This window comes from Musa acuminata, chromosome BXJ3-4 (genome assembly GCF_036884655.1).
Source record: "Musa acuminata AAA Group cultivar baxijiao chromosome BXJ3-4, Cavendish_Baxijiao_AAA, whole genome shotgun sequence".
Lineage (NCBI taxonomy): Eukaryota > Viridiplantae > Streptophyta > Magnoliopsida > Zingiberales > Musaceae > Musa > Musa acuminata.
In genome coordinates, this window is record NC_088352.1 from 35,336,677 (window position 1) to 35,363,638 (window position 26,962).

Here is a 26,962-nt window from a genome sequence, read left to right on the forward strand (position 1 = left end):
GTAAACTAGTAATTGGTTATGATGTCTAACTAGATGACTAAGACAGGCTAAAGGAAAGATCAAATATCACCGTTAAAGATGAAGTACCTCAAGAATAATGATAAACACCAAATCTTACCAATAAACAATTATAGGATGTCACTTATCCCATTAAAATGCTTCATCAAGTTGCAACATGGACCCAAGATATTGTGGCAGATTAAAGAACTAGCAAGTGAAAGCACAAATTAACTAATGACAAATTAGGTACTTATGCAAGTTATAATTGCTTTTTAAGCCCATATTAGAACACCAAGCACATACAAATGATTAAAAGGAAAGATATTTAATAACTAGAATTAAGTTAATCGAATGCTCGTGACAAGTAGAATGAGATATTTAGAACCATGACATGTTGATGATCAGTGCTGGTTTTCATTTATTACTGCAACTGAGAGACAGAAACATAAATTGCTGGAGGCATAAAAGATATCCAGATCTGAGAAGTACCTATAAGAAAATTGCCCTTGAATATCTGTGTGCATGATCTACCACAGTGAATCATAGATTTCCTGATATCAGAAACATAACTCAATGCTAGATGAAGTTAGTTTCTGTAACATAGTAAAACCACCAAATTAAACAATTTCATCGAAGATATCACCTTGAAACTGCTTTTTGCAGTACTGTCAAGAGAATTTTGCTGACCATACCAAACAATTTCATGGAAGATATTACCTTGAGTAGCTTTTTGCTCTATGGATAAAAAACTTATCCTGCTTGCTGCAATTTTGCGATCCAGGAGAAGTCTACAAGGAGCCCTGAACTACAAGAACACTTGAAAAGTGCATGCTTGATTTCCAGATACAAGAAGGGAGCTCAAAAGTTATTTGTGGTGAGGTTTAAATGCTTCCCAATTGCCAACACAGACTCAAACTTTGTTAATTCATCATATTCCTTTGACCCTCGGACAGGGAATACATCCCACTCAAAATGGGCCCAGATTAGAGAAAGAAATAAATAGAGTGAAAGCAAAAGGGAGGTGATTTAAGCCCACAAATCACAAGTTTTGACTAACAACGTGATGTTCTTTACAAGCTAGAATTGTGAAACTTGATATCTTTCCCTCTGAGAAGACAAAAGTTTCATGGGTTCATCACATCCTCTTGAATCCAACATGACCAGCAGACTGAAGCAAGATTGTGAACCGCAGTCCTAGAGCCAGTATCACAACCTTTGATGCAAATGACTTGAAGCAGATTTAGGGGATTTGCACTCTTGTTATAATTAAAATAACCCTTCTTTCATTTAGTTCTTGAGGTAACTTACTCAAATTGGCCCCACCAAAAACCCTAGGGCTCCCACTTTGCTGAAACACTGGGGATTTACGAGTGCTTATGAGCCTGGCACCCTCAACATCTTATCTGAAGCGCTTCTCATTGCTATCAGGGTTGTATCGTCTCATAGGTTGGAGTGATTCATACCTATCATCATATCCCCTTCTATCATCACTTCCGGTACATCTATATCTTTTATTCATAACAGCAACCTCTGGAATCTTGCTAGAGTGCAGAGGACGGCAGAAGTTGTCAGGCTTTGATCTTCCTTGTGAATCCATCGAGTCAAGCCTAGGATTTCTGAACACTTTAATAGATGGGCTTCTTCTAGAAGATCGCTTGTACTCATGTTTCCTATGATGATTGTGTGAATCCCTCCTTTCATCAATCCATCTTGAAGAATGCAATGGGGAAGAAAGGGTTTTCGATGTGGGGCCATACCTTACCATAAAGTCCTCAGAACTAGGTCGTGAATGGGGTGACCTCATTCTCTCCATTCTGATTTTGGGAGTCCTACTGCGCTTGCGAAACCCATGGGTATCACTCATCCCAATTTCCCTTCTTCTAGGAGAGGTCCACATATGAGGAGATCTCGATCTCGATCTCGAAGGAGATCTGGAGCGAGAACGTGATAGACGAAGAGGTCCTCTGTGTGGAGAGAAGCTTCTATCTCTACTAGATAGATGGTGCATTGTTAGCGATGAGTCCATGCTGCCATCAGGCACAGACCTGTGATACCGATCCCTAGCCATTTCATGACCATATTTACCAGCCCGACCCCGAGAATTACTGAAGTGCCTGTCAGGGCTCATGTTCCTTACATTTCCAAGTCTTCTCTGCATACCATATGCAAGCTCTGTCTCAGCTTGTGAACGCCATCTATTTTGCACCGAAGCATTTGCAGCTCGTCTGAGCATAGGGCCAGCATTTCCAACACCACCTGCCTTAACTACGGTGCCATCAGGTGCAACAACAAAGCCATTACTCTCCACCTTTGCAACGGCAGCTGCAGCCGCGTTCCTTAAGCTTGGTCGAGCATAATTAGGTGCATCACAGTACTCAGGTGAATCATGATGCTTGGGACCACGATAACTGGGAGAGTCAAACCAATGTTCGTCTCTGCATCTCCCTTTAGTATGCTGAGATGATTCACCCATGTCAGCTGATTTAGGAGCAGCACTGTTCTTTTCAACTTTTGTATTTAGACCACCATTACTGTCAGATCTGCAAGCGTTACAGCATATTTAGAACTTAAGAAATATGATCCCTTAGACAGTTTACAACTATAGTGAACTAAAAAAAATCAGAGTGAGTAAACAAGATATTTATAAAATTACCTGCATCCCTTGATACAAGACCTATCTCTCCTACATGACTCATCCGAGGACATCAACCTCTCAACTTGAGATGACAAGCCTCTTCTGAACAACAAACCAGATCTTTCCAATAATTTGTCAGCATCAAATATATCTAAAGCACCGGCTTTACCTCCTTGTTTAACAGAACCAATCCCAGCATCCATCATGCTATCTCCAGTATGCACATGGTCTACAGGCAACTTATCCCATCCAGAAGCTTTGATTCTCACACTAGATGAAGGTTCCCTATCATTATCACCCTTTTCCTGAAATCCACTATGTCCAATCGTGTTCTCACCATGAGAACCAGGTACTGATGAATAGCTACCACTTCTCTGCTTTCTCCTCCAGTTGTTTACCGCGAAATGATCTGTGCAGTCTTTTCTATCAACATCTACAAAACTTCTTTTCCCATCTCCAGCATCCAAAGAAGTTGATTTGGATGAGCACTTCAATGGAGGTTCAGAAACAGCAAAAACACTATTCATTACAGGAGTTGCTCCATCATGAGCAACAACTGGTGCATCCCTGTTTTTGCACGTCATGCTTTCACCAGAGAAAGAAACAGAATAGGGAAAACCAGAAACTGCTTCAACGGCAACATTCTCTTTGTTGTCAGATCCATAATCCAGATGTTCAGATTCTCCTTCCTCAGCTCCATCTTCTCCCCAACTTTGCAGAACAGATTCTCTAAATTCACCATCCTCAAATTGAGAGTCATCATCTCCCAGAAGGTCAACCTTTTCCACTCCATTGGCCTCCCCCATATCAGCAAGAGATGCACCTGAGCCATAATTATGCGCACAATCATTGAGAGAAGCTTCACCAGAATAATTTACACAATAATCCATGTAACTTTTGCCAGGCTCCTGAGTACCCACAGCATCATCTACCAAATTGACATCCTCTGTCATACCTGCCAAAACTGAAACAGGAACGACAGGATCAACACATTTATCATCGTCAACATTTAGCTGTGCTGTAGCCTGTTCACATTTACCAACACGTGTGATTCCAGAAGGCAATGCATCAGGATTACATGACTCTAAGCTGCCCAGCTGATGACCATTTAATAGGCAAGAACTCCTGTCCACTGTTCTGGGGGATCCATCAGTATGGAGATCGTTTGTGACATCAATGTCATCAGAGTGTTCAATTTCATCAGATGTACTTTTATGAAACAAAGGATCAGAAGTTTTTTCAGCATGGGGTGGACATTGAAAACTGCTCTCTGAATCAGTATTCAGAAGTCCTTGCTTCTCAAATTGAGAAGTGTTTATGTGGATAGGATGTTCTACTTCAGCATTAGGCAGGCAATGGTCAGTATTAGATGCAACTGCATTTGGCTTTTCATCAAAGATTGATTTACTGATTGACTGGCCAAATTTCAAATGTGAATTATATGGATGAGTATTAAAGTCGGAGCTGGTATCCAAACTAAGAGGCAAATGAGAAAATGATGTTGCAGTTTCCAACTCCAAGCCGGAGTCTGCATCAGCCTTTGCTCTAACAGATTCAATTACCATGGTAGTATCCCTCAAGGAACCAAGAACATCTCCAACTACAGAAGAAACAACTTTGGTACTACAGATGTCGCTCCCTTGATTGGGCACAACTTTTGTCTCTCCAGTAGAGTTGACCAAAGAAATATAGGTAGCATCCTCCAGTTCTTCAACCAAACCATCAGAATGAGGGAGAGACCACTGTTTTGCTTTCTCATGATCAACAACTGAACTGTCATTACACACATCAGGTTTTTCCCAAGCCTCTGACTTAAGTAATGCACAATTATCCTTTGAAAGACCAACCACATTTTCCCCGCTTTCACCAAATTCAGTATAACATCTGCTCTCACAGTTTTCAACTTGATGCTGAAGAGCTTCAAAATCTTCCAGCTTTTTATTGTGATTATGACTTTCACATGCAGGATTAATGGGATGTGGCTCAGACTCAGAGATTACAACTTCATCATATTTGCTATTCCATGTATCCATTACAGTGTTAAGATCCCAGTGAAGCCTAGAATCAGAGCCAGAAGACCTCATCTTATCAGAAGCATTTTGCAATGGGTCTATTAAGCTTTTCTCGTTTGCTGAACCCTGGTACTCCTCATCATCAGCAGGTATAGATGTAGAACATTTTTCCATAAATACATCACAATTTTCATGTAAATCTTGAGTAGATTGAGGTTGTTGCTCCTTATCTCCATACAAGGAATGTGATTTAGCTCCTTGTGTGTCTTTGAAAAGTACTTCACAAGAATGTCCCTTTGAAACTGAGCCTCCAGTATTTATGAGGTCACTCAATATTTCGCTATCACAGGCAGCAGCAGCCAATATTGAAATTCCAGAGAAATCTGCAGCAGCACTGGCCTCTTCATTTATGTCATGCAAATTACTGGTCCAGTCAGCAACAGCTCTTTTGTCATGATTTTTGTCATATGCTGATGTCTTCTGATATGGAGGAGGCTGGCCCTCTATCAAGTGATCAGAATCATCTGAATAAGAAGACTGCAGAGGAGATGATGGAGAACTAACTAACAGAAATCTCCTCTTCTTTATGGGAACAATCTCAAGGGAGTCACTGAAGCGTCCTCCAAGAACGCTGACACCAACCTGCAAACAGAAAACAGAATCATTAAAAATGCACTAAAAAAAGGTTTGATAAAAGGGGTACCCTAAAAATAGCATTGATGTCTAAAGCAAAACCTTCTCAGACTCGGAGACAGAGAAATCTCTTGCTCTCTTCAGATACTGATCCTTGGTATCCTCATTCCTTTTGGAACCTTTGACTGCAGAGTTCTTTCTGAACCCACTAGAATATGAAGTTCTAGCTCGTCTTACAGCCCTCTTCCTGTCCTTGGTGGTTATCTTCCACTTCAAGCGAGAATCTATAGCTCCTAAAAGTTCAAGCCCTATGTTCCTCCGCATGTTTCCTGATGAAGTTCCACAACTATTAACTGCACATTTATAATGACAACTGCAGGACGATGGTTTTCAGATTTAGAGGCACAAACTCCAGAAAAAGTTGACAAATTAATCTGCAAGGTAAAAGCCAGAAATTTAGACATAATTTACAGTGAGAATACATTTCAAAATAACAAAACATTTTCACAACTAAAGTCATCCAAGAGATAAGGCCAACCATTGACTCAGATCCGTCATCATCTTTCTAGCCCAAAGAAATCATCACCGACTGCAGGTCCACAGCAACCGTAAACAACCACTGGAGAGCCAAAGGAAAAAACAACGATTAAAGATCACATCTCTCAATACAATATCAACGTGATAAAATTAAACAATATTCCAACCCAGGAGAATATCCACAAAAATGCCAGAGTTGATGGTGGACTACTTGTATATCATGCTTAGAAAACCTTATAGGCATTTATGTACCTCCTATTATAGCTCAAAATCAGTCAAAATATCTACAGAAAGAGTTTAACTGTGCTCCAAACTAAAATCTTCAAGCAATGTGAGAAATACAAATAAAAAAAAATCTAACATTAGTCCTGCCTTGACAGTTGGGTATAATGCACATGAAAGAAAAAACAAAGATTCTATTCTTCTAATGTAGGCCAATCTCTCCTTGTCTATGCACAGTGCTTGTTCTGCTTGAAAATCAATTGCCAATCGCCAACCGCCAACTTCCCCTAAAATATCTACTTCATAAACAAACCAATTGCTGCCACTAACACAAACATCTAGGTCATGAATTTCCAGATTAGAAAAAAAAGTGGTCAAAAATTTCAGATCAAGAAAACCAGTCTCCAAGATGACAATACACAAAATCAGGTGATTCCCCAATTTCAAATAATCCCATTCATTCAACAAATGAGAAATAATTCCAGTATGCGTGGTCAGACAGTACATGTGCAGCAGAGATCCTTTAGAGCAATATGAACAGAACCATAAGAAAGCATGGTCTGATCCAACAGGATGAAAATCTTGGAGAAACAATCCACTGGCAGGAGCAACAAGCATTAAGAGTCTGGAAGAAATTTTTTAATCCTGTGTACAATCTCACAAAACAGGAACTTGAAGAACAAATAACAATACCAATCTTGCTGACCAAGTAATATAAACTGCCCTTAGCACTCAGAAGTCCATAAATATGATAAAGATGATACAGCCAGCAGAACCAGGACTAAACCAAGATCTTAGAGTGATCATCAAGTGGTAAATCACAGGTAAAAACACAGGAAACAGCAAAAACAACAAGGACCAAAACCCTCCGAAAATTTTCTTCAACCCTGTGAAACCTAATATCATCTAAAATACAAGTAACCAGGCATCCCAAGAAGAATCACAAGTGCCACCTTCCTCAGCTGGTCCAATAAAAAAAACAGAACATGTCCCTCCTCTTAGGACCAAGACCGCCCAAACGAAGAGGCTGATGATGTCACAGCAGACCCAAAGGCACCACCCTTCTCAGCCAGTCAAAGAAAACAAAATACAACACCTGTCACTCCGCTTTTTACTACGACGGCACAGAAAGAAGGGGATGACGATGCAACAGCAATCCAAGACCCAGGAGTGATCAAACAAGAGGTAGATAGGAGTATATCATAGTAACCAGCAGGAGGTACAAGAATCAGGATACTGAGAGAAGTTTCAACCCTGTGAAACCTACATCATCTAACATCCCAGTGAACAGGCACTCCAACGAGAAGCATTGTTGCCAGTCTGCTTATCTGGACAAAAAAAATCATAATAATAGCTGTAGGATTATGACGGTGCAGGTAGTAGATCCAACGCCAAGCCCAAGACCTAAAAGTCCCACAAGAAGAAGACGGCAGGTAGATCGGAGCAAACAACAGGTGGGGCAAGATTCAAGAGCCTCTGCGACCTAATATCACCTAAAATCCCTGCAAAACTCTGAGAAGAAGCTTCAGCACGTTTCGCTGCTCACATGCCTGGGATGGCCAGTCCTAAAGAAGAGGACTATAACGCAGGCAGCAGATCCAGCAAGAGGCAGGTTGCAGGGAGCACATCCATCAGGTTTCTTCCGAGATCGACCATCCGAAGCCAAAACCTCAAAGTATGGTTAGTCTTTGCAGTGTCCATGACAGGATTCGGTCTAAACCCGCACAGATCCACAATCCAGGCCACGGTAAACTGTCTTCAAGTACCAAGAACATGGCATCCATGAGCATAACCTCCGAAAACCAGCCAAAACTTCTGCTCCGGCGTCCAAAAAAAGACGATTCAACCAAGAGTACCCCCACAGATCCTTTCAGTCATTATCCCCCACCAGGCGCTTCCCCAGATTGGAGTTGCAAGACGATCTAAAGAAAGCATACACAAATCATGAGCTAGGGTTTCAATACCTGGACCTAAGGGTTGCAGATCAGCCGCCTCCCTCTCCTTCCTTCCTATCTTTTTCCCCTTCCTTATTCTTCAACCTGTTCACACGGATGGGTTCGGATTCCTTCCTTGGCGTTCGTCGCCTACACTTCCGGAAGGAAGAAACGAAGGTGATTCCTCGTCTCCCACGCCAACGTCAACAACTACTCTGCCGCATCAGTGTCGCTGTTGTTGGACGCTCCCTTCCGCTGCCTTTCTCCTTTCTCTCCTCTCTTCTCCGCCCCTCACTGTTGCGTATATTATTTTGTTCTCTGCCACTTATTTGTGCTTGCCCCGCGGTAGCCCCACCCCCCTTCGCCTTCCCAATTGCCCATCCCACCTGCGCCTAATTCCGAGATGGCCATCCTGACGTCGACCCGGTTGGGTTCGGCTCGCGCGGGAACGAGCCGGAAGTCCGCCGTCAAACCCGGGACAGACGGACCGGATCACGAGCGGGTGGCAAAAGGTCCTTGTACGCGCTTGGTTGACCCCGCGGACGCAACGCGTATCGCCTTCTCAAATCCAGGCGGGGCCCACGCGACTGCGTCAGTACCGAACGTACGTGGTTGGATTCGGAAGACCTGTCAACCTCATTTTATCGTGTTTAATGGTCACCTGAGGCGCAGGATGCAGTAATCAAACTGTTACTAGCGGTCAGAAGGTATGCAGTGTTTGGAATAATCATGCGAACTTGCAAGGTTAAGAGTTATGGAATGAGTGAGAATAACCTTTACAAGTCGCAGAAAGAACCCCCCCCTTTTTTTTTGCCCTATCGTCCCATCCGCCGTTTCCTCTTATGTGATTGTATTAGCCAACACGGCTTTGTAAACGCCGCTAGAGTTGCAATTACAACAGAAGACCTTGTTGACAAATAAAGATGATGATTACAATCAAAGTTGATCAAGAGTTCAGTTTTCAGCCTAAACCCTAAACTGGTCCTCCCTATTTCTCATAATGTAGTCCCCTTGGCAACAGGCTCATCTATCAGTCATCACACACTCGAACAGAGAGACTAACATGCACGCATATGCAGTCATCTCTTTCTTCAAACACAGACGAGAGCTTTCAGAACAAGGAAAAAGTTTGACCTGCACATCCAATTCATCCATTAGTGCACACCAATGATCTTAACTGTGAGCTTAGTCGATGGGATTGAACAATTATAACATGATCTCTCAGATGCAGAAATTAACATACGGATTTGTCAAATAATGATCATGGACTTACTTTGAGCATAGCTAGATAACAAACACTTGCACACATTAATTACCAACTATTGGAAAAGAACAATTGGCAAATACCCTCCTCAAAATATCTGCCATGTCCTATACCTATAATTTACCACTACCTCTGAAGATATCTGACCACCAACAGGGCTGTTTATTTTACTGGTTGTTATTTGGTTACATATACAAGGGAAATGTGGTCTCGGCAACAACTATCTAGTCTAAGAACACACATTAGGTTGCCAGTGCCTGACATGGTCTGCACCATGAAGCTATTTGAGCCTTATTGGCACGCAGCAAGACTCCATGTAATGTGCTGTGCAACACAATAATAATAGAACAAAGTTCAGAAGTCGTTAGCACTTGTATTGGTGTAGAGACAAGAAGATTTTTTGTTAAATGCTCCAGATAGAAAGTACTAGCAAAAAGAAATGCATAACAAACAAGATAGAATCATCTCCAAATAGCAATATCCATATTGCTCGCTTTGCGTAGTTGAGCACAAATAACAATCATACCTTAAGCAAAATCCACTGATTTTGAATCAACATTTCATGCAGTCACTTAGGGTACTTCCAAGTTCAGCACCATGTTGCCTGATAATCCTAGCCGCTTGCAAAAGAATATCTTGCTCTGTGGCAAATAGCTCATCTTTTCTCTACAACCAACAAAATTACATCAAATGCAGCTTGTGCCATAAATATAAAGTTTCTAGTTCACAATCTAGGACTAGCATAAAGACAAGTAATGGTAATCCTTGATCAGAAAGATTATATCCAGTTCTATAAGTACTAATATTTCTTCAAGCGTGTGTAATGGGGTGTGTTATGACAGCAAATTCACATTCTTTGTTGAACCACAGACTTCTAAGTAGTCTGTGCCAACATTTAAAATTATTAAGGTTTATGACAAATTTATTTTTGCAGTAAACAATTACTGTTAACAATTTTCAACAATGATGAGAACATGTACATGATCACAAAGGGTGAAGTTAAGTAAAAGAAGGCACACCATGCCCTCAAAATTAGCAAATTGCATTTTAGATAAAGGTTGCTAAAATTGATCAAAACATTTCAAAAATGATGTGCACATGTATATGGTCACAAAGGGTGAAGTAAAAGAAAGCTCACCGTGCTCTCAAAATTAGCAAATTGCATTCCAGATAAAGGTTGCTAAAATTGATCGAAACATTTCAACAATGATGTGAACACGTATATGATTTTCCATGGGTGTAAGCATTTGTAAAATACCATGGGTGCAGGTAATTAAAAGAAAGCTCACCGTGCTCTTGGAATTAGCAAATTGCATTCTAGAATAAGGTTGCTAAATTTTGTCGAAACATTTCAACAATGATGTGGACATTTACAAGATTTCCATGGGTGTAAAATTTTGTAAAAGAAAACTCACCATGCTTTTGAGGTTGCATCCTAGGGTAAGCTCTGCATATGTTTCTATCCGAGAGAGGTAACAATAAGGGGCATCCTTCTCTAGGAAAACTTTTGGATGAGCTCGTAGCATCGAACTTATCTCTTCAGAAATATTGGGTATCTTCTCTATATCATCAATACGTATAGGTATTTTGGTAAGACTAGCACGCCACTGAGCCCTTGATTTGTTCACAATCACCTGGGAAGTATTTTCATGTCAGTTAAAAAAGATAACAAACACTATGACCACAATTTAGCATAACAAATACCGGTTGCTGGATTGGATAGCTTTTAAATAGAACTCTCCTAACTCAAAAAAAAAAAATGAACCATATAAAATGATTATGCAGGCATCAGTCTAGCACAATTAACTAAAGAAAATATCTTGATGGCATCAGTCTGCCAGACATCAGACTGAAGATGGGTATTTCAATGTCAACAAAATAACTAAAGAAATGTTCAAAACATTAGCCTGGAATCCAGCACCAACTGTCTAACCATCAAGATACAGAAATTGGCTGCTGATATTGTCAAAACATATATTGAAAAATGTGAACAGTCTAACCAATCCATAAAATGGCTGACCATCAAACAGAGGTTATGGAATGGTCAAGTAATAGACGTAATACCACCACCATATAAGATGAAACTGCACATGCTAAAGAAAGCTTAATTATAAACTGTCCATGCAGCACATGCCATGCCAGAATGGTACATATGTGCATGCTAGGTACCACACTGGCAAACAAAACATGCAGAGGCATGCTTTTTATGGATGACACTTATTCTGCTGACAAGGCTGCAAAATAGATCTTAGGTCAGATAATCAAGATATCTATCAATCTTTGAACTGACATCACCGACAAAGGAACCAGAAAAAAAAAAGAAAACTGAGCAAAAGGCCAGCAGTGCAAAGACAAAAGACATACTCCCAGACATTAAAAAAAGTACATTAATCATCTGCGCTTTTCAACAGTAATTTGGATATATATTAATTATCCATTTAATTGTTCACTATTACAATCTTCTAAAACAATCAACTCTCCAGCATAATCTAGAATATAAAATGAAAACTTACTGAAGCATTGATAGAATATTTTTTTTCCAATCCAATTAAAAACAATTCTGGACCTCGATTATAGTTGGGACACCTCCTGGCAACCCGGGGGGGTGCCAACAAGTTGCACTGGATTTGATTAAATTTCTATATGATCAAGTCTGATACACTAGTTTAAAGTCGATGATGGGTCAATTAGTATATAAGATCACTACCAGACAAGTCACAACGAAAAAAAACATACATCCTATCCATATTGTTGACTTAGTAGATCTGCTTGGTCAGGTCAGGCAATTGATATTTAGTGAGTTCCTAGGACCATGGATGTGTTCACTAGTGAGGCTGGTAGGAAAGGACTACCCATGGATTATGAAAATGATGTGTTACCAGGACACTATACATCCGGCGTATTGCTCAGAGAATGTTTACGGGTCTTTATGACATGGAGTTTCCTTGGTGCTTCAATTTAAATATACATCCCCGTTTCTTACCAGGAATTTTCTGTTGGTAAACATAATTGATAAATATTAGTTTGTTTTCCACACTAACTCAAACAATGCCTTCGGTGTAAGTATTTTAAGTAGCAATTAATTATAATATCCATGATAATTACTGATGCAAGTCAGTCCACGTTTCTGTACATTTCTAAAAAGTACTTATCGTTTGAAGTGTGTCTAAGTTTGTTGTGAGCTTATAGCAAACTTGGCTGATATACGAATTTAAAGAAACCCAAGAACCACCTTCCAGGAAGATAGTACAGTGAACTGTGACTATTTATGTACGTCTTATATTAAAAAAAAAAACAAGATTTTTTACTGTACCATGTGCACATACAAGGTCAATCTTATTTGTGACTATTATGGTAAAAGTAGCTCTATATTCATCTTAACTCAACCTTAACCAGGTCATGTCCAATTCATAGCCTGACTTATTCAGGCATGGTATTGTCTTGCACCAAGAGCTGCACTACGAGGACAAAAGGCATTACAGTGTCAACTGTCACGACTTGTATTTCATTCCATACAACTCGAATTAATCATAAGACAAAAACTTCAGATATATTGGAAATTCATAGTAGCAACGTCTTAATAAATAAGTGAATGAGTCAGCACCTAACATCTATTATATACACACCTGACTAGAGAATAGCGAGTTCGGAACTATGACAGGAAACTTTTCAGAATTTATCAAGGACGTGGTGGTGAGTCCCATTTCCATCACTTGGCCTTCTACTGATCCAGCCTACATTTTTCAAAAAATATAAATCATTAAAACAAATCTCAAATCAAATAAAGACAGCAAGACATCTTTCACATCTGATTTGCTGAAAGAAAACAGATTATTTGCAGCTGATGAACTAGTCGAGTTGAATATGAAAATCTGGAAAGAAAGCATGTGACTCAAATAACTAACATCATTTATGGCAATGACCATCATGATCACATGTAATTCCATTGCTCAAGCTGGTTTTGACAGTCAATTTGTGAATTTTATCATTTACATCATATAGAAAAGGCCAAGCATTTAACAGAAGATAAGGCATGCCCAACATTTTCATGTCTGCTTATCCACACAAGCCAAAACATGCTACAAAAAGGAATGTGTGCAACAGCATTCAGAAGGAAAACGTGTTATATGTTATGTTATGACAATGACAAAGGCAGGTAGGTGAGTCACGCTTATAAAACCTTGACAACAGTCCACACAAAAGAAGCTTCTCGGGATCCCAAACCTGGTATAAAGGCCTTTGAAAACTAGACCTCATAAATGACCATCAACTGCCATGATACAGGGAGAAGCTTTTTCGCTAGCAGAAGCTATATCAACTTAAACTGCTGTACAATATTATTTTATTCCAACAGAAGAAACTTTCATGACCAATGCTTGACTCTACAATTTCTCTAGATGCAGATACTTGTTTACCAACAATATATTTCATTTCCACTGAAAAATGAATAACTTTTTATATTCCAGTGAGTACTAATTATTCTGATTAATTTTCCATGATTAGATAGTTTAAATTATAACCACAATAACATAATTGTGAAAATATTATAGTGAAAGATACACCAGTAGTTGCTTTTGAGGGTACACCAGTATCTTCCAAGTTTTGAGAAGTCAAGATGGCTAAAAGAGTTATTATGCCTTTAATACTTTGCCCTAGATCTAAAGATAGAAGACAACACAATGTCTCCTCCAAACTTGTAATTCAATCTAAAAAAAGATAGTTCTAATCAAGGTTTCTCTTACCGGTCCATACCGATGTACTGATCAATCGTCGGTATGATACATACCAAGATGTACGAATGTACCGTATATCAGTACGCCTAGACCAACGGTAAGGTAAAATTACCAAAAATAGCTCCAAAATTTTCTTTTAAATAGAAAAAAGTTGGATTAGGGTTTTAAGTTGAAAATAAATATAAATTTAGTATAATTTTAGCAAAAATAATATAAATTATAAAAGAATAGTGACATCTTTTTTGGACTTTGCAGGATAACTTTGTATTAAGTTTCGGGCTTTCCTTCCGTTAATATTAAATTATCTACAAAGAAATGATTTGAATTATTAAATTATTTTTTAAACTACTCAGACTTTAAGACTCAAATGAATCAAGTAATTAATCGACAGATATACCTGATTCTACCACCATAAAGAATGACCGGACTCCACACGCGATAAATCGAGATCCTCAATCCTATATAACTGTATATCAGTTTGATATGTTTGTCGGACCCAATCCTAAAAATAATCTCATGACAAAGTATCAAAATTCATAATCTCGCAATGTACCGGTGTATCGAGCTTTGCTCAGTATGATATGATATGGCATACCGGGCGGTATGCCTAAAATAGGCATAAAACCATGGTCTGCCATACCGGATCGTACCTCCCGGTACGGGCGGTACGTACCGGTCCGACAAGCCTGCGGTACGCGGACCGCCCGGTACAGTGCTCGGTACACCGTACTGTACCGGTACCGAGCACGGGTCGAAACGCCGGTACAATACGGTACGACAGACCCTGTATAAAACCCTCCCAAAATACCTAAAAAATAAAAAAAATAGGATAGGGTTTTGAAGTTAGCAATAAATATGCATTTAGTATAGTTTTAGCAAAACTAATGTAAATTAGGGAAAATTAGTATCACATATTTTTCGGGCTTTGAGGAGTAACCTTGTACAAGGTTCGCAATTTCGATCCGTTATGGATCGTTCTTCCTCTTAATCCTCCCAAATTAACCTCCTAAATTTGAATCAATCCAAAAATCGTTGCTTTGTTAAGTTTTGGAGAGTGAAAATATGAGAATAAGAGAGAGAATATGAGAAAAAATGAGTTTGAAAGAGTTTAAGAGAGTGTGAGAGTGAAATGAATTGAAATAGGAGGAAAGGGTTTAAAAACCCTTGAGGCCTCCAACGGTCAAATTGACCGTTAGAGAACTGTTACCATTCGGTAACGATCGATTTCGATCGTTACCGCCTTGTACAGCCCTGTATCGCCTCGATACGGGGTCAGATGCCTGATACCGCCAGGTAACGGGTGGTCCGCACGCCGATCTACTAGCGGACCAATACATACTGCCCATACTGGGTGATACGGTATGGTATTGCAAACCCTGCAAAGTATACTAATACATTGTATGTCATTAGTGCATCAATATGATGATGGTTGTAGTCTGATCGTCGTGAACCATGTGTCCGAGGCAACTCCTAAGGCAAGGACGATTGTGGCATATATTAGTGCAAAGCATGAAAATGTTAGAACTTCTACTTTCGCCACTAATTTGATGCTTTGTATCATATGATCGATTGTCGTGCTACTGCTCGGAAAAGTATGACCAACTATCACCGTACTACTGTTGCTCGTAAGATTCTCTATAATACGATGACTGTGAATACAATGAGCTTCACTCTGTGTCTACGTCACGTAATCTCTATCGCATCTATTCAAAATAATCCGTTGCCTTCCCTTTCCCATTCCCCTTCTCCTTCCCCTTCCATATATAAACTTGGTCAATACCTCGTTGAGCTCCATAATTTGAATCTTAGATGGCATGTGTAAAATATTCTCCTCTATCCATGCACCACCCTCAAATTGTGTAGATGGGACAATGGACTCCTCAGAGTCACCACCATTATCGATCGAGGAATTGTTGTATATGTTGTTGCCATGTCTTTGGACCGAGCAGGTTGTTGGATGTGATTGATAAGGTATCTTATCACCCAACTTGTTTCTTTCCAACAATGTGACTGATGCCATTGTCTTCGCCTTTGCACACTGGGCGGACAACTGTGGTAGAGGAAAAGGTTTAAAAATCCTTTCCTATGGTTCAAACGGTCAAATTGACCATTCAAAATAAGCCGATTTCAGGGTATTGGTACAAGTCAATAACAATTACTAAGCAGTACAGATCGATATAGGTCAATAACAAATACCAAGCAATACAGCTCGGTACAGCAAACCCTGGTTCTAATTTCAGGGTTGCCTTTAACCTATCAAACAATGAGAAATGGAGTTAGGTGACACTTTGTGCAACATGAGTTCAGTAGCACAATTTTCTATAAAGATACATTATCACAACAAAAGATGGATACTAGTTTATTTTTCTTTAGTGCAAATGTAAGGTGACAAATTTGGGAATACTTATTGAGGCGAGGTTATAAGGAAATAGAGGTGTTCAAAGAGAGCGACCATTTCATATCTAGGATCAATACTTGAATGGAAATGAAATAATATTAAAATAAAAGCAGTTAAATTGCATTTAGCATTAGCAGTGTAGGAAGAGAAGGTTACTGGACATGTGCATGTACATATGCATTTAGCATTAGCAGAGTAGCTAGAAAAGGTTACTGGGCATGTGCATGTAACTTGCATTTAGCATTAGCAGAGTAGGTAGAGAAGGTTACTGGGCATGTGCATGTAAATTCAATTTAGCATTAGCAGCATAGGTAGAGATTACTACATGACTTCTATCATTTCCTGCAAAATTAAGCATCTGCCTCAAAATGTTCATAACTAGACCCAAAATTATTTTTATATTAGTTCCAAATTTCCTACATTTTAAATGCATAAAACATTGCTAAAATTGATTTTTTTTTTTTTCTCGTTTCAATGCAAGGGGCATCCAGCAGATACATTGCACTCCAAACATCTCTCTCCATTTCTATGATCAACACAAATACAAGTCTAGTTCAAAAGAGAAAGTACAAAAAATCCTACCAATATCATTATAACAGCAGTACTCCAAAGATCAGGTCAAAACTGTGCCTCAATGGCTCAATGCTATCCTGTATTAATTTTATAGGTGGGGCCAGATACTCAAAGTGAATGTCATGGCACTACTCGCATTACTAACAATCATGATCTACTATGATTGAAAATATATATACAAAACAACTAATAGAATGTAAATACTTTAATATTGTCGCCCACTCCAAAAGGCTTCGATAATTGCAAAGAAAGGCCACTAAACAAGTTTCCAAGAATGTCTCTAGCAGCAAAAGCAGTAGCCACACCTGTTGAAAAAGTTAACTAAATCTTTATCCAAGAGTTTAAAGAATGATATACAATAAACAATATATAAAAATTAGGACATCATCTATCAATAGATACCTAAAGAATTCTATAAAAATGATTGTCTACCATAATAAAATAAATAAATTCAGCAAGAGGAAAGTTATGTGCGAGCGCACATGCCTGCGTTGTGTATATGCCAGTGTGTGTATTTGTAGCAGTTACTTCTGTAACATGGTTACCATTTAGAAGCTAGACTAGTGAATACTCTGGAGGCAGCAAGATATGTACTTGTGAGCAGTTACCTTAACCTACTACAATTAAACACAAAAATCCAGAGAAGCCATGCCTACAAGAGGTATACCACTTTGTACCAGATGGTTATTTTCCTTATTTATTGAGTTGTGTTTCATCTATGATGGATATACATTCATTACCTATAAGAAAGTACCTTCTCATGATCAAATTGATAGAATAAATTATCCAATGATAGAAAACATTTAATTTTATACAACAGTAAACAACTCAGCTATATAAATTGATTCTATTGCAAAGCAATTAGACATGGAATAAATCAGTCAAGCATCTAAAACATGATCAGTTTCAAGAGGGCCTGCCAAGTGTCAATTCCAGCCAAAAAAAAAGAACAAAAAAGATGAGAGTTTACTGCACACTGCTACAGGAAATTTCCTTAATTAAAATTACCTAGTTTAAAAAAATAGTTTGCTAATATTAATAACATACCAATCACAAAAAAAAAATTGTAGAGAACATGCACAATCATGAAATTATTACATAAAATTAGGGACTGAAGTCAAAGACTAGGAACAAGCAATAACAAGCCAACTCTGAGGTTGGCTACACAAGTCTTTCCCTAGCACCGAGCTCTATCAAGGGTAAGAAGCCAGTATGTGCCAACATATACTATTTCGGCTGGTGTATCATGTCATCTATGTGATGAGATGTGGACTCTTGTGTCACTTTAATTCATTCAAAAGTGGATTGTTATCTGAACCAACTAGTTTCTTTGTCTAACCAATCCGCAAAATAGTGTTTTGGGAAGGTCAGCTTGGGTTTGGATTCAGATTCAGGCTAACTACAAGTATGCAACCTAAACTGGACCCACTTATAATCTAATTGAGACTAGAAATAAAGATTGCTATCTGAACCAACTAGTTTCTTTGTCTAACCAATCCGCAAAGATAGTGTTTTGGGAAGGTCAGCCTGGGTTTGGATTCAGATTCAGGTTAACTACAAGTATGCAACCTAAACTGGACCCACTTATAATCTAATTGAGACTAGAAATAAAGATGATCTAGAAAACTTCTTCATTAAACGCATGCTGCACAAAATATTGGCACTGAAAAATTAGCATCTCTAGCAGTTGTAAGACTTTAAAATGTTAAGAAAAGGTACAAAGAGCTAAAATAACATCATTAATACAATGACACAGGCATATAGATACTAATGACAAAATATTGATGGTTTAGGGGGAAAAAGCAAAGCATTTTATCCAAATGTAATCATACCTCCTATGCCACCAACAGTAACAATAGATTGCAATGGTACACCTACTGCTTCAGCAAAGCCCATTACTCCTAGTACAATTAATCCCACGGATGACAACTTCTCCAGTGTTAACAGCTTGTCTCGATCAAGCCCTCCGATGGCCTGGGTTGTCAAAGCCCTAGCAAAGAAGTTGGTTTTCCATCTATGAAGAAACCAGATGAAAGAAAGAACAACTGCTCCTCTCCATGCTTGTGATAGATATTCTGTAGCAGTTGGTGCAATCATGATACCTCTGTAGCGTAGAATAAAAATTAAAATCATTATGCTAAATATCTACAAAGCCATTTCATAAATAAATAAAATAAAATTGTTCTCCACAAAACTGATTAGACGAAAGATTAAATAATATTTTTTTATTTCTCAACATGGTTAATCATTCTGTCTAAATCTGATGGTAGAGTCACAGTTCAATCAAGAGCAAGCTCCCAAAGTACATATATCAGGAGTAAAAGGACAGAAACAAATAGGTTATAAGCCACCTAAGAAGTTACATTGACTGCTTGTACCTAGCACATAAGAAGGGCCGAATAGTAGGAAGCATTATGAACAACCTTGACAAGAACAAAAAATTATGTGAAAAATGACAAATGAACTCATGAATAATGAGAAGGAATGAATCATTTGGTAATTGCCACTTGCATCTGTGCAACCAACAAATGTTCTACTGCATTAATGTACTCTTTTATCCATCTTAGCCCTTGGCTTCCCGTTTTACAAAGTTACACTAAGTTCTAAGATTAAATGTGGTAATGCTTACCACATATACTTACCCTTTAATAATTGCTTCTCTTAAAATGGTGATCCAATTAATTTTTCTGACTCATGCTTAATTTTTCTTCCCGTAACATGGCTCCGAACCTCATCATGTCAGCACCATTATTTCACATGTGTTCAAATTATGTATAAACATGTATGCTCCTCTATTATCTTATATGCTTTCTACTAATGAGTTCAGAATAAATTCTGTACTTTTCTGAGTTGTAAATTCCTCGCTCCTATACAAACTGTGATCATGCAACTTCAATATTAAATTTCCTTGTGTCTTTTTCTTCTAACTCTTAGCTCCCCTATTACCATAATTAAAATAGCATTTAGCACAATATTCTTGATCTCTGTTCCTTTGCATTAATAAGTCCATCTCATCCCTGAGTTTTCTTCTCATGCATATCAGGTTCTTGCATATGGTTCATAACTACACAAACTCAGAACAGAATATTGTCTTTTCTTGACTATAAATGTTCATAGCAACGTTTTTAATTTCGAATATTACCACCTGGTATGGGCGGTACGTACCAGTCCGCCAGCAAACCGGCACGCGAACCGCCCGCTACCGAGCGGAATGCTGGATATCGTCTCGTATCGGATGATACGGGGCTATATCGGGCGGTAATGATCAAAATTTCGATTGTTACCGCCTAGTACAGGACCGTTACCGACCTGTAACAATGTTCCAACGGTCAAATTAACCGTTAACCGTTGGAGTCCTTTCTCATGGGTTTTTAAACCCATCCTCCCTCCTATTTCACTCCATTTCACTCTCACTCTCTTAAACTATCTCAAACTCATTTTTTCTCACATTTGCACTCTCCTAAACTCTACAAAGTAATGATTTGTGAATTGAATCGAGGTTAATTTGGAAGGATTAAGAGGAAAAACTTTTTAATCAAGAGGTATGTATTCTCTTTCTTTAATTAGAGAGTAATTAAGATCTTTAATATTATATTTAGTGTGTTTAAAATTGATTAATTCGAAATTAGACACTTAATATATCAAATATTTATATTTCATGCATATTAAATATTTGAAGATATTTATGATGGTAAAATAGGTTTAATTAAGTTTTATTAAAGTTATTTAATATTGTAATTAGTGATTTTAATGATGATTTAATCAAAATATGATCGATTTTGGATCAATTCAATTTCTTTAATACATATTAAGATATTTGACATGTTTATAGTGTTGAAAGAGAAGTAATTAATTATGTTAATCGTATGATTAGTTTATTTATTGATGATTTCATCATAATTTGATGTATATTGGATCAAAATTATGTGTTTAATGTTTCTTTTATATGTTTCACATATTTATGATGGTAAAATAAGTTTAGTTAGGTTTTATTAAAGTTATTCAATGTTGTAATTAATTATTTTAATGATAATTTAATCAAAATTTAATCGATTTTAGGTCAATTCAATGTCTTTAATATTCATTAGGGTGTTTGACATGTTTATAGTGTTGAAAGAGAAGTAATTAATGGATAATTAACTATGTTAATCGTGTGACTAGTGTATTTCCTTATGATTTTATCATAATTTGATGTATATTGGATCAAAATAACGTATTTAATATTTTTTTATGTGTTTCACATATTTATGATAGTAAAATAAGATTAGTTATATTTTAATAAAATTATTTAATACTGTGATTAGTGGTTTTTGATCGATATTAGGTCAATTCAACATGTGTATACTTTATAGTTTATTTGATTTAAATTTGGTATGGTCAAGACAGTAAAGGAACAGTTACATGATGATGCTTGGGTTCATGCCCAAAAGATAGATGGGAACAGTCATCATTGGTAATGTATTTATTGTGACTACATTGACAAGGGTGGAGGAATAACTCGGGTGAACATGCATTTGGCCGATGAGTATCCCGATGTTATAAAATGCAAGAAGGTTCCATCGAAGATCTGTAAATTATTTTAAAGTAAGCTACAACAAGCAAAGAAAGATACATTAAAAAAGAAGACAAGAAGTTGAGGAAAAATACTGTAGAACTACACAAGAACTAGTTTATGATCAGTATGAGGGTCGCAGCGATAAAGTTGACCCGGATCTCATAGCTATGATTCGTGCATCATTGGAGCATCAGTATATAATCGATGAAGCAATGAGGCATCAACGACCCGACTCACAATTGGAGCATGGCAGTGGTACTGTGGTAGTGGAATCCAGAGGTCAGCCAACATAAGGCAACCAACTGCTCCTCCTCAGTTAGGCCAAACTAGTAGCATGAGGCATGGTGGACTCCGTGGTTTCATGAGAGGTCTTGGCAGGAGGTCCACACCAGATATTATTGATATTGATCAAGCCTATCCCCCATAAACAGTGAAACAGACACGGATTGATGATGCATATACAAAAGAAAAGAAGCGGGATATTGGGAAGGCAATTTCAAAATGATTCAACTTTCACAGGATTCCAACCAACACAGCCCAAGGTCCATATTATCAGAGCATGGTCTCATCTATTTAAAAATCTAGCATAAGGATCGAACCTCCAACACCGAGAGAGATTCACGACATGTACTTAGATAAGGAGGTGGCAGAACTGAAGGATTGGATCAAAACCTTCAAGAGGCAATGGGACGAATATGGGGTGACACTGATGTATGACAGTTGAACAGGACCAACAAGAATAAGTATCATCAACTTTCTTGTTTATTGAAACAGAAAGGTAGTGTTTCATAAATCAATTAATGCTTCTGAAAATATCCAAGATGCAAACTACATTTAGAGCTTGATGGACACCGTCGTAAAGGAGATTGGACCACAGTATATTGTCCAAATAATAACCGACAATGGAGAGAATTTCAAGAAGGTCGATTTGCAATTGATAGGAAAAATAGAAACATTATTTTGGACTCCATGTGCAGCTCATTGCATAGATCTAATGTTAAAGGATATTGATGAGCTGGACGCGATCAAAAATTGTGTAGCTCGAGCACAATCAATTACAAAGTTTTTATATAATCATCATTGGATCTACTCTTTAATGCAAAAGTATGTAAACAATGAGATACTCCGACCTGGAGTCACTCAATTTGCTACCAATTTTAGCGCACTAAAATCATTACAGCAAAAAAGACATGGCTTGAAGGCAATGGTCACCTCACAAGAGTGGTATGATTCCATATATTCGAGAATAAGCGATGGAAAGAAGATAGAAAAGCTCATTCTTTCCTCTAGATTTTGGGAGACCATGGTTAAAATTATAAAAAGTGTGAAACCACTTTATATTGTTCTCCGTAAGGTCGATATGAACAAGCGTCCATAGATGTCGTATCGTAAATATATGCTGATTTCAGCAAGAGATAAGATCAAGAAAGTATTCAAAGATGATTTTAAGACCGACGAATACGTACAGATCATTGATCGTCAGACTGAAGTTCATATAGATCAAGATATCCATAATGTAGGTAAATTTATATTCAGAATAATTTAATTTATTATTTTTTATATAATAAAAAAGCATACTAACAAAATTATATCTTGCAGCGTATTATCTAAACCCGATAATTCAATATCGATATGATCTCGGAACACAAAATGATTTATTAATGACACTACGAAATGTTATATATCAACTTTTGTTAAACTCTGCTGATGCAACCGATGCTCTTATGAATAATTGATTATTCCGAGAAACAGTTGGTTCATCCTCCGACGTTGTAGCTGTATCGTGTCGTTACATTATGGATCCTGGTGAGGAAAAGTTACACATATTGATTATCAATTATATTTTATATTAGTTATTTATTATGCTAATAAAATCTTATTTATATCCTTTTGTAGTCGAGTGGTGGCTACAATTTAGAGGGAATGCACCACATTTAACGAAGGTTGTTGTTCGTGTACTTTCAAAGATGACGACATCCAGTGGTTGCGAACGTAATTGGTCAACGTTTACATTGATTCACAGAAAGGTCCGCAACAAACTCTCTTATAGATAGTTAAATAAACTGGTATATGTTCATTATAACATGCGGCTAAGATTACGATGTGTTGAGCTGGATAAGGAGCTAGAGGAACCAGATATTGATCTCATCGACCTCAAATTCTACAACGAAGATTCAGAGCCGATGTTAGAGTGGGTCGAAGCGGCAGAGAACCAAGACGCTCCTCTACTTAATTAGGTGGGAGATCCTCAACGTCCTTCGCATTTATCACCGAGGCAATGGAAGAAGAGGAAGCACAATCCCAACAAGTGGAAAATCCCCCTCGATCACAATATGGCAGGAGTCAAACAACATCGAGTCAAACTGCTCGAGGAACTACAGACACCCAACAATCATAATCGTCTGCCCAGCGTCCAAAGGCAAAGGGGTAGACAGTAACATCAGTCACATCGTTGGAAAGAATCGAGTCGAGCGATGAGACACCTTCACAATCGCAATCATCAACTCGCTCGGTCCAGAGACATGACAGCAACATGGACAGCAGTGCCTCGACGGATGATGGTGACGACGTCGAATAGTCATTGGTCTCGTCTACACAACTTGAGGGTGGTGCATGGACCGAGGAACAATATTTTACACATGCCACCCAAGATTCAGATCACGAAACTCGATAAGGTACTGGTTAAGTTTATGCGCGGAAGGGGAAGAAGAAGAGGAAGGCAGTGGATGAATTTGAGCAGATGCGATAGAGCCTACATGATGTAGACACAGAACGAAGCTTATCGTATTCACAGTCATCGTATTATGGAGAATCATATAGCCAACAATAATTCGATGATAGTCATACTTCTCTGTGCAACAGTACGATATGGAGCAACAGATCGGTAGCGAAAGTAGAAGCTCAAACATTCACCAATACATGCCTTAGGAGTTGCCTTGGACAAATATAATTCATGACGATCAACTTACGATCATCACCACATTGATGCACTAATGGCATACAATGTATCAATAAATCAATGATTTAAAAAGCGCTAGGCGCCAAAAGGCTCCAAGGTCCAAAAACGCCCGAGGCGCTAGGCGCTCGCCCGAGCGAAGCGAGGCGCTAAAATATAAAAATATATAATATAATTAATAAATATAATTATTTAAAATTTTAAATAAAAATATGCTATTAAATTAAGAAAATCTAAGATATAAACTTAACAGTATTAAGAAACCTAGCAATAATTTCAAATAAATAAAAATTAATAGTATTAAAATCAAAATAATATATTATTAATCTATTAACAGTATTAAAAATTAATTATTTTAAATAAACTTAATAATATTAACAGTATACAGTATATGTATACTGTTAAAAGGAAGTGTAAAGGGGTGCTGAGCCTGCTGACTGAGAAAAGAGGAAGCGGCAACGACAACAGCGACAGTGGCGAGCGACGATAGCGGCAGTGGCGAGCGGCGAGCAGTGGCGAGCGGCGAGCAGTGGGAGGCGCGAGAAGTGGGAGGCGCGAGCGGCGACAACGGCAGCGACAGCGGCGAGCATAGGGGACAATGTCTCCTATGCCTCCTTTGTGATTTTCTTTTGCAGCACTTGCATTCTTCCAGTGTTGGTGGTAGTTCAGTATTGATTTCCCATATATGCCTGCATTCCGCTTGTTCCTGGGAAACTTGTATTCTTGCCCTGTAGCCTGTATCTGGTCCAATCCACCATGTCCTACTATCTTCTATTAAAGCAAAGATTTTATGAGTAAAGGAGTGAATACCATGTTGTAGGTCTTCAATGTCCTCTCCTTCCGAAATTGAGTATATAGCATCGCTTTGATTTTCTCCTTCTTGAACAGATAATATCTCATAGTCTTCAGGGATATTAATTTGTTCAAACATGGCTACTCTCTTAATGTTCTTTCTGTCATTAGGACATTCCCTTGCAAAGTGTCCTTCTTCGCCACAGAGATAGCATTTGCACTTCTTATTTCTTAGTAAATGCTTCCTCTTTTCAATCCTTGCATGGGAAGAATGGGGCTTTCCTTTGTATGTAGTTGATCTTCTCACCCCGTATTTCCTTTCCGGTTTATTATAATATCCCGGGATAGGGATTTCACTGCAGAAAGATAGGTCTTTCAGTGCTCGTCTGAAGGCGGCATCTTTGCATTCTGCCTCCAGATATTTGTAGGAAAATAAAATCCTTGGGATTACTCCTATAGTGTTCCCTCTATACTTGGTTTCGAATGCTTCTTTAATTCTTTTTCCCAATTCTCCTGGCATCTTGGACCATAATTTTTCAGATAATTCAGGTCCTAAGAACATTCTTCCTGTTTTGGATGCCAATCGCATATAATCATTTAAGAACTGAATGATATATTTGAGGTTAGTGCATGACAACCTTTCAAGATCACGGTAGGCTTCTTCCTGAGCCGTGGTAGATCCCTGGAACGGATCTTCTAATATAAAAATTGTTCTTAATTGGGAAAGAATATTTTGCGTACCTCCCGTTCCATCTGCATTGGCTATGAGTAATTGATACTCCTCTGGGTATGCCATTCTCCATTGGATCCATGCCAATTTCTCAGCCTCCCCGAGAAGATTTTCTATGAACTCCATTTTTGCTAGGGGATCTGTGAATCCTTGTAAAGATACTAAATTTTTTGTTATAGATTCCCATCTCATAAATACCTCGTCAAACATACCCAATTGGGAAGGGATTATGAAGATTGCTCCCTGTTGCTGAAAAGCTGAGGGAAGGTTCCAGGCTTCAGAAAAGCTTTTGGCTTTGAACCTTGGTCGTCTCGAGCCTCCTTCGTATTCAGGTCGTTGACTTGTAGATTCAATATTTACCGCTGGAGGGTAGTTTACTGGCCCCATTGTTGAGTCTGCTGGTGGCCTGTAATTTGAGATGGCGGATGATGAGTATACCTGATGTGACAGTTTTGCTAGTTGTGGGTATTCCATAACTAGGTCCTCTTCTAGCCCTGCCGCAATTAATTCCTTCTGAGGTTTTTGTGGATACGGCATTTCTACTTCCTTATTTGAAGTGTAGATGTTTTGGAAGTAAAAGTTTAGATCCTTTTGCAGTTCTTCTGCCTCGTTTTCTTCATCACTGGAAAGTTGAATGTTGACGGCTATTGTGTGACTTCGTATCTCTTCTTCGTCACTGAACGTTTCATCATCAGCATTGTTGTACTGGATCCTACTGGATGTTGATGCAGCTTTGTAATTTTCAAAACTGATCGAAATTCTCCCATCGATCAGGTTTCGGCTCCTGAGCTCAACAGGTTGCATGGGAATCGAGACCTGCGTAGGCCTGATCATCCAGTCTCTTCCTCGAATTTCTGTTGTGGAGTACCTCCTACCTGGCAAAGCTCTTACGCCATGGCTTGTTAGGTAGTCCACCACCCCTGAAATTTCATATGCAAAGGCGACATTCGGGGTATTTGAAAGTCGCCCTACCAATCCCCTGGTGATT

The 26,962-nt window shown here is 38.4% G+C and overlaps 2 protein-coding genes across 4 annotated transcripts in view; both read right to left on the bottom strand.

The window, feature by feature from the left end:
- Window positions 1-801: 801 nt before the first annotated feature.
- Window positions 802-8,282, bottom strand: LOC135636698 (uncharacterized). 2 transcript variants are annotated; one of them, XM_065148607.1, is made up of 5 exons: window positions 8,004-8,282; window positions 5,819-5,899; window positions 5,383-5,714; window positions 2,654-5,289; window positions 802-2,540 (listed from the first exon to the last, which is right to left on the bottom strand). In XM_065148607.1, exons 3-5 carry the CDS (start codon window positions 5,602-5,604, stop codon window positions 1,400-1,402), a joined length of 3,999 nt encoding a protein of 1,332 aa, XP_065004679.1. In that variant the 5' UTR covers window positions 5,605-5,714; window positions 5,819-5,899; window positions 8,004-8,282; the 3' UTR covers window positions 802-1,399. The 2 variants fall into 2 exon arrangements, with proteins under 2 accessions (XP_065004679.1, XP_065004680.1); XM_065148608.1 differs by having other exon boundaries at window positions 6,545-8,282.
- Window positions 8,283-8,806: 524 nt separating this feature from the next.
- LOC103977852 (mechanosensitive ion channel protein 1, mitochondrial) overlaps window positions 8,807-26,962 on the bottom strand; it is a 38,072-nt gene continuing 19,916 nt past the window's right edge. For both annotated transcript variants that reach the window (XM_009393608.3, XM_009393531.3), the window contains 6 exons: window positions 18,774-19,045; window positions 17,146-17,246; window positions 12,864-12,971; window positions 10,653-10,871; window positions 9,764-9,903; window positions 8,807-9,107 (listed from right to left, as the gene is read on the bottom strand). In XM_009393608.3, coding sequence (XP_009391883.2) covers window positions 9,790-9,903; window positions 10,653-10,871; window positions 12,864-12,971; window positions 17,146-17,246; window positions 18,774-19,045 — 814 coding nt within the window. In that variant the 3' untranslated portion in view covers window positions 8,807-9,107; window positions 9,764-9,789. The remainder of the gene's footprint in view (window positions 9,108-9,763; window positions 9,904-10,652; window positions 10,872-12,863; window positions 12,972-17,145; window positions 17,247-18,773; window positions 19,046-26,962) is intronic.

Coding starts and splice junctions, on each gene's coding strand:
- LOC135636698 (XM_065148607.1), bottom strand. CDS start 5,604: ATGCGGAGGAACATAGGGCTTGAACTTTTAGGAGCTATAGATTCTCGC. Junction 5,290..5,382: donor CTGTCTCCGAGTCTGAGAAG/GTTTTGCTTTAG, acceptor TTCTGTTTGCAG/GTTGGTGTCAGCGTTCTTGG. Junction 2,541..2,653: donor TCTTGTATCAAGGGATGCAG/GTAATTTTATAA, acceptor TAACGCTTGCAG/ATCTGACAGTAATGGTGGTC.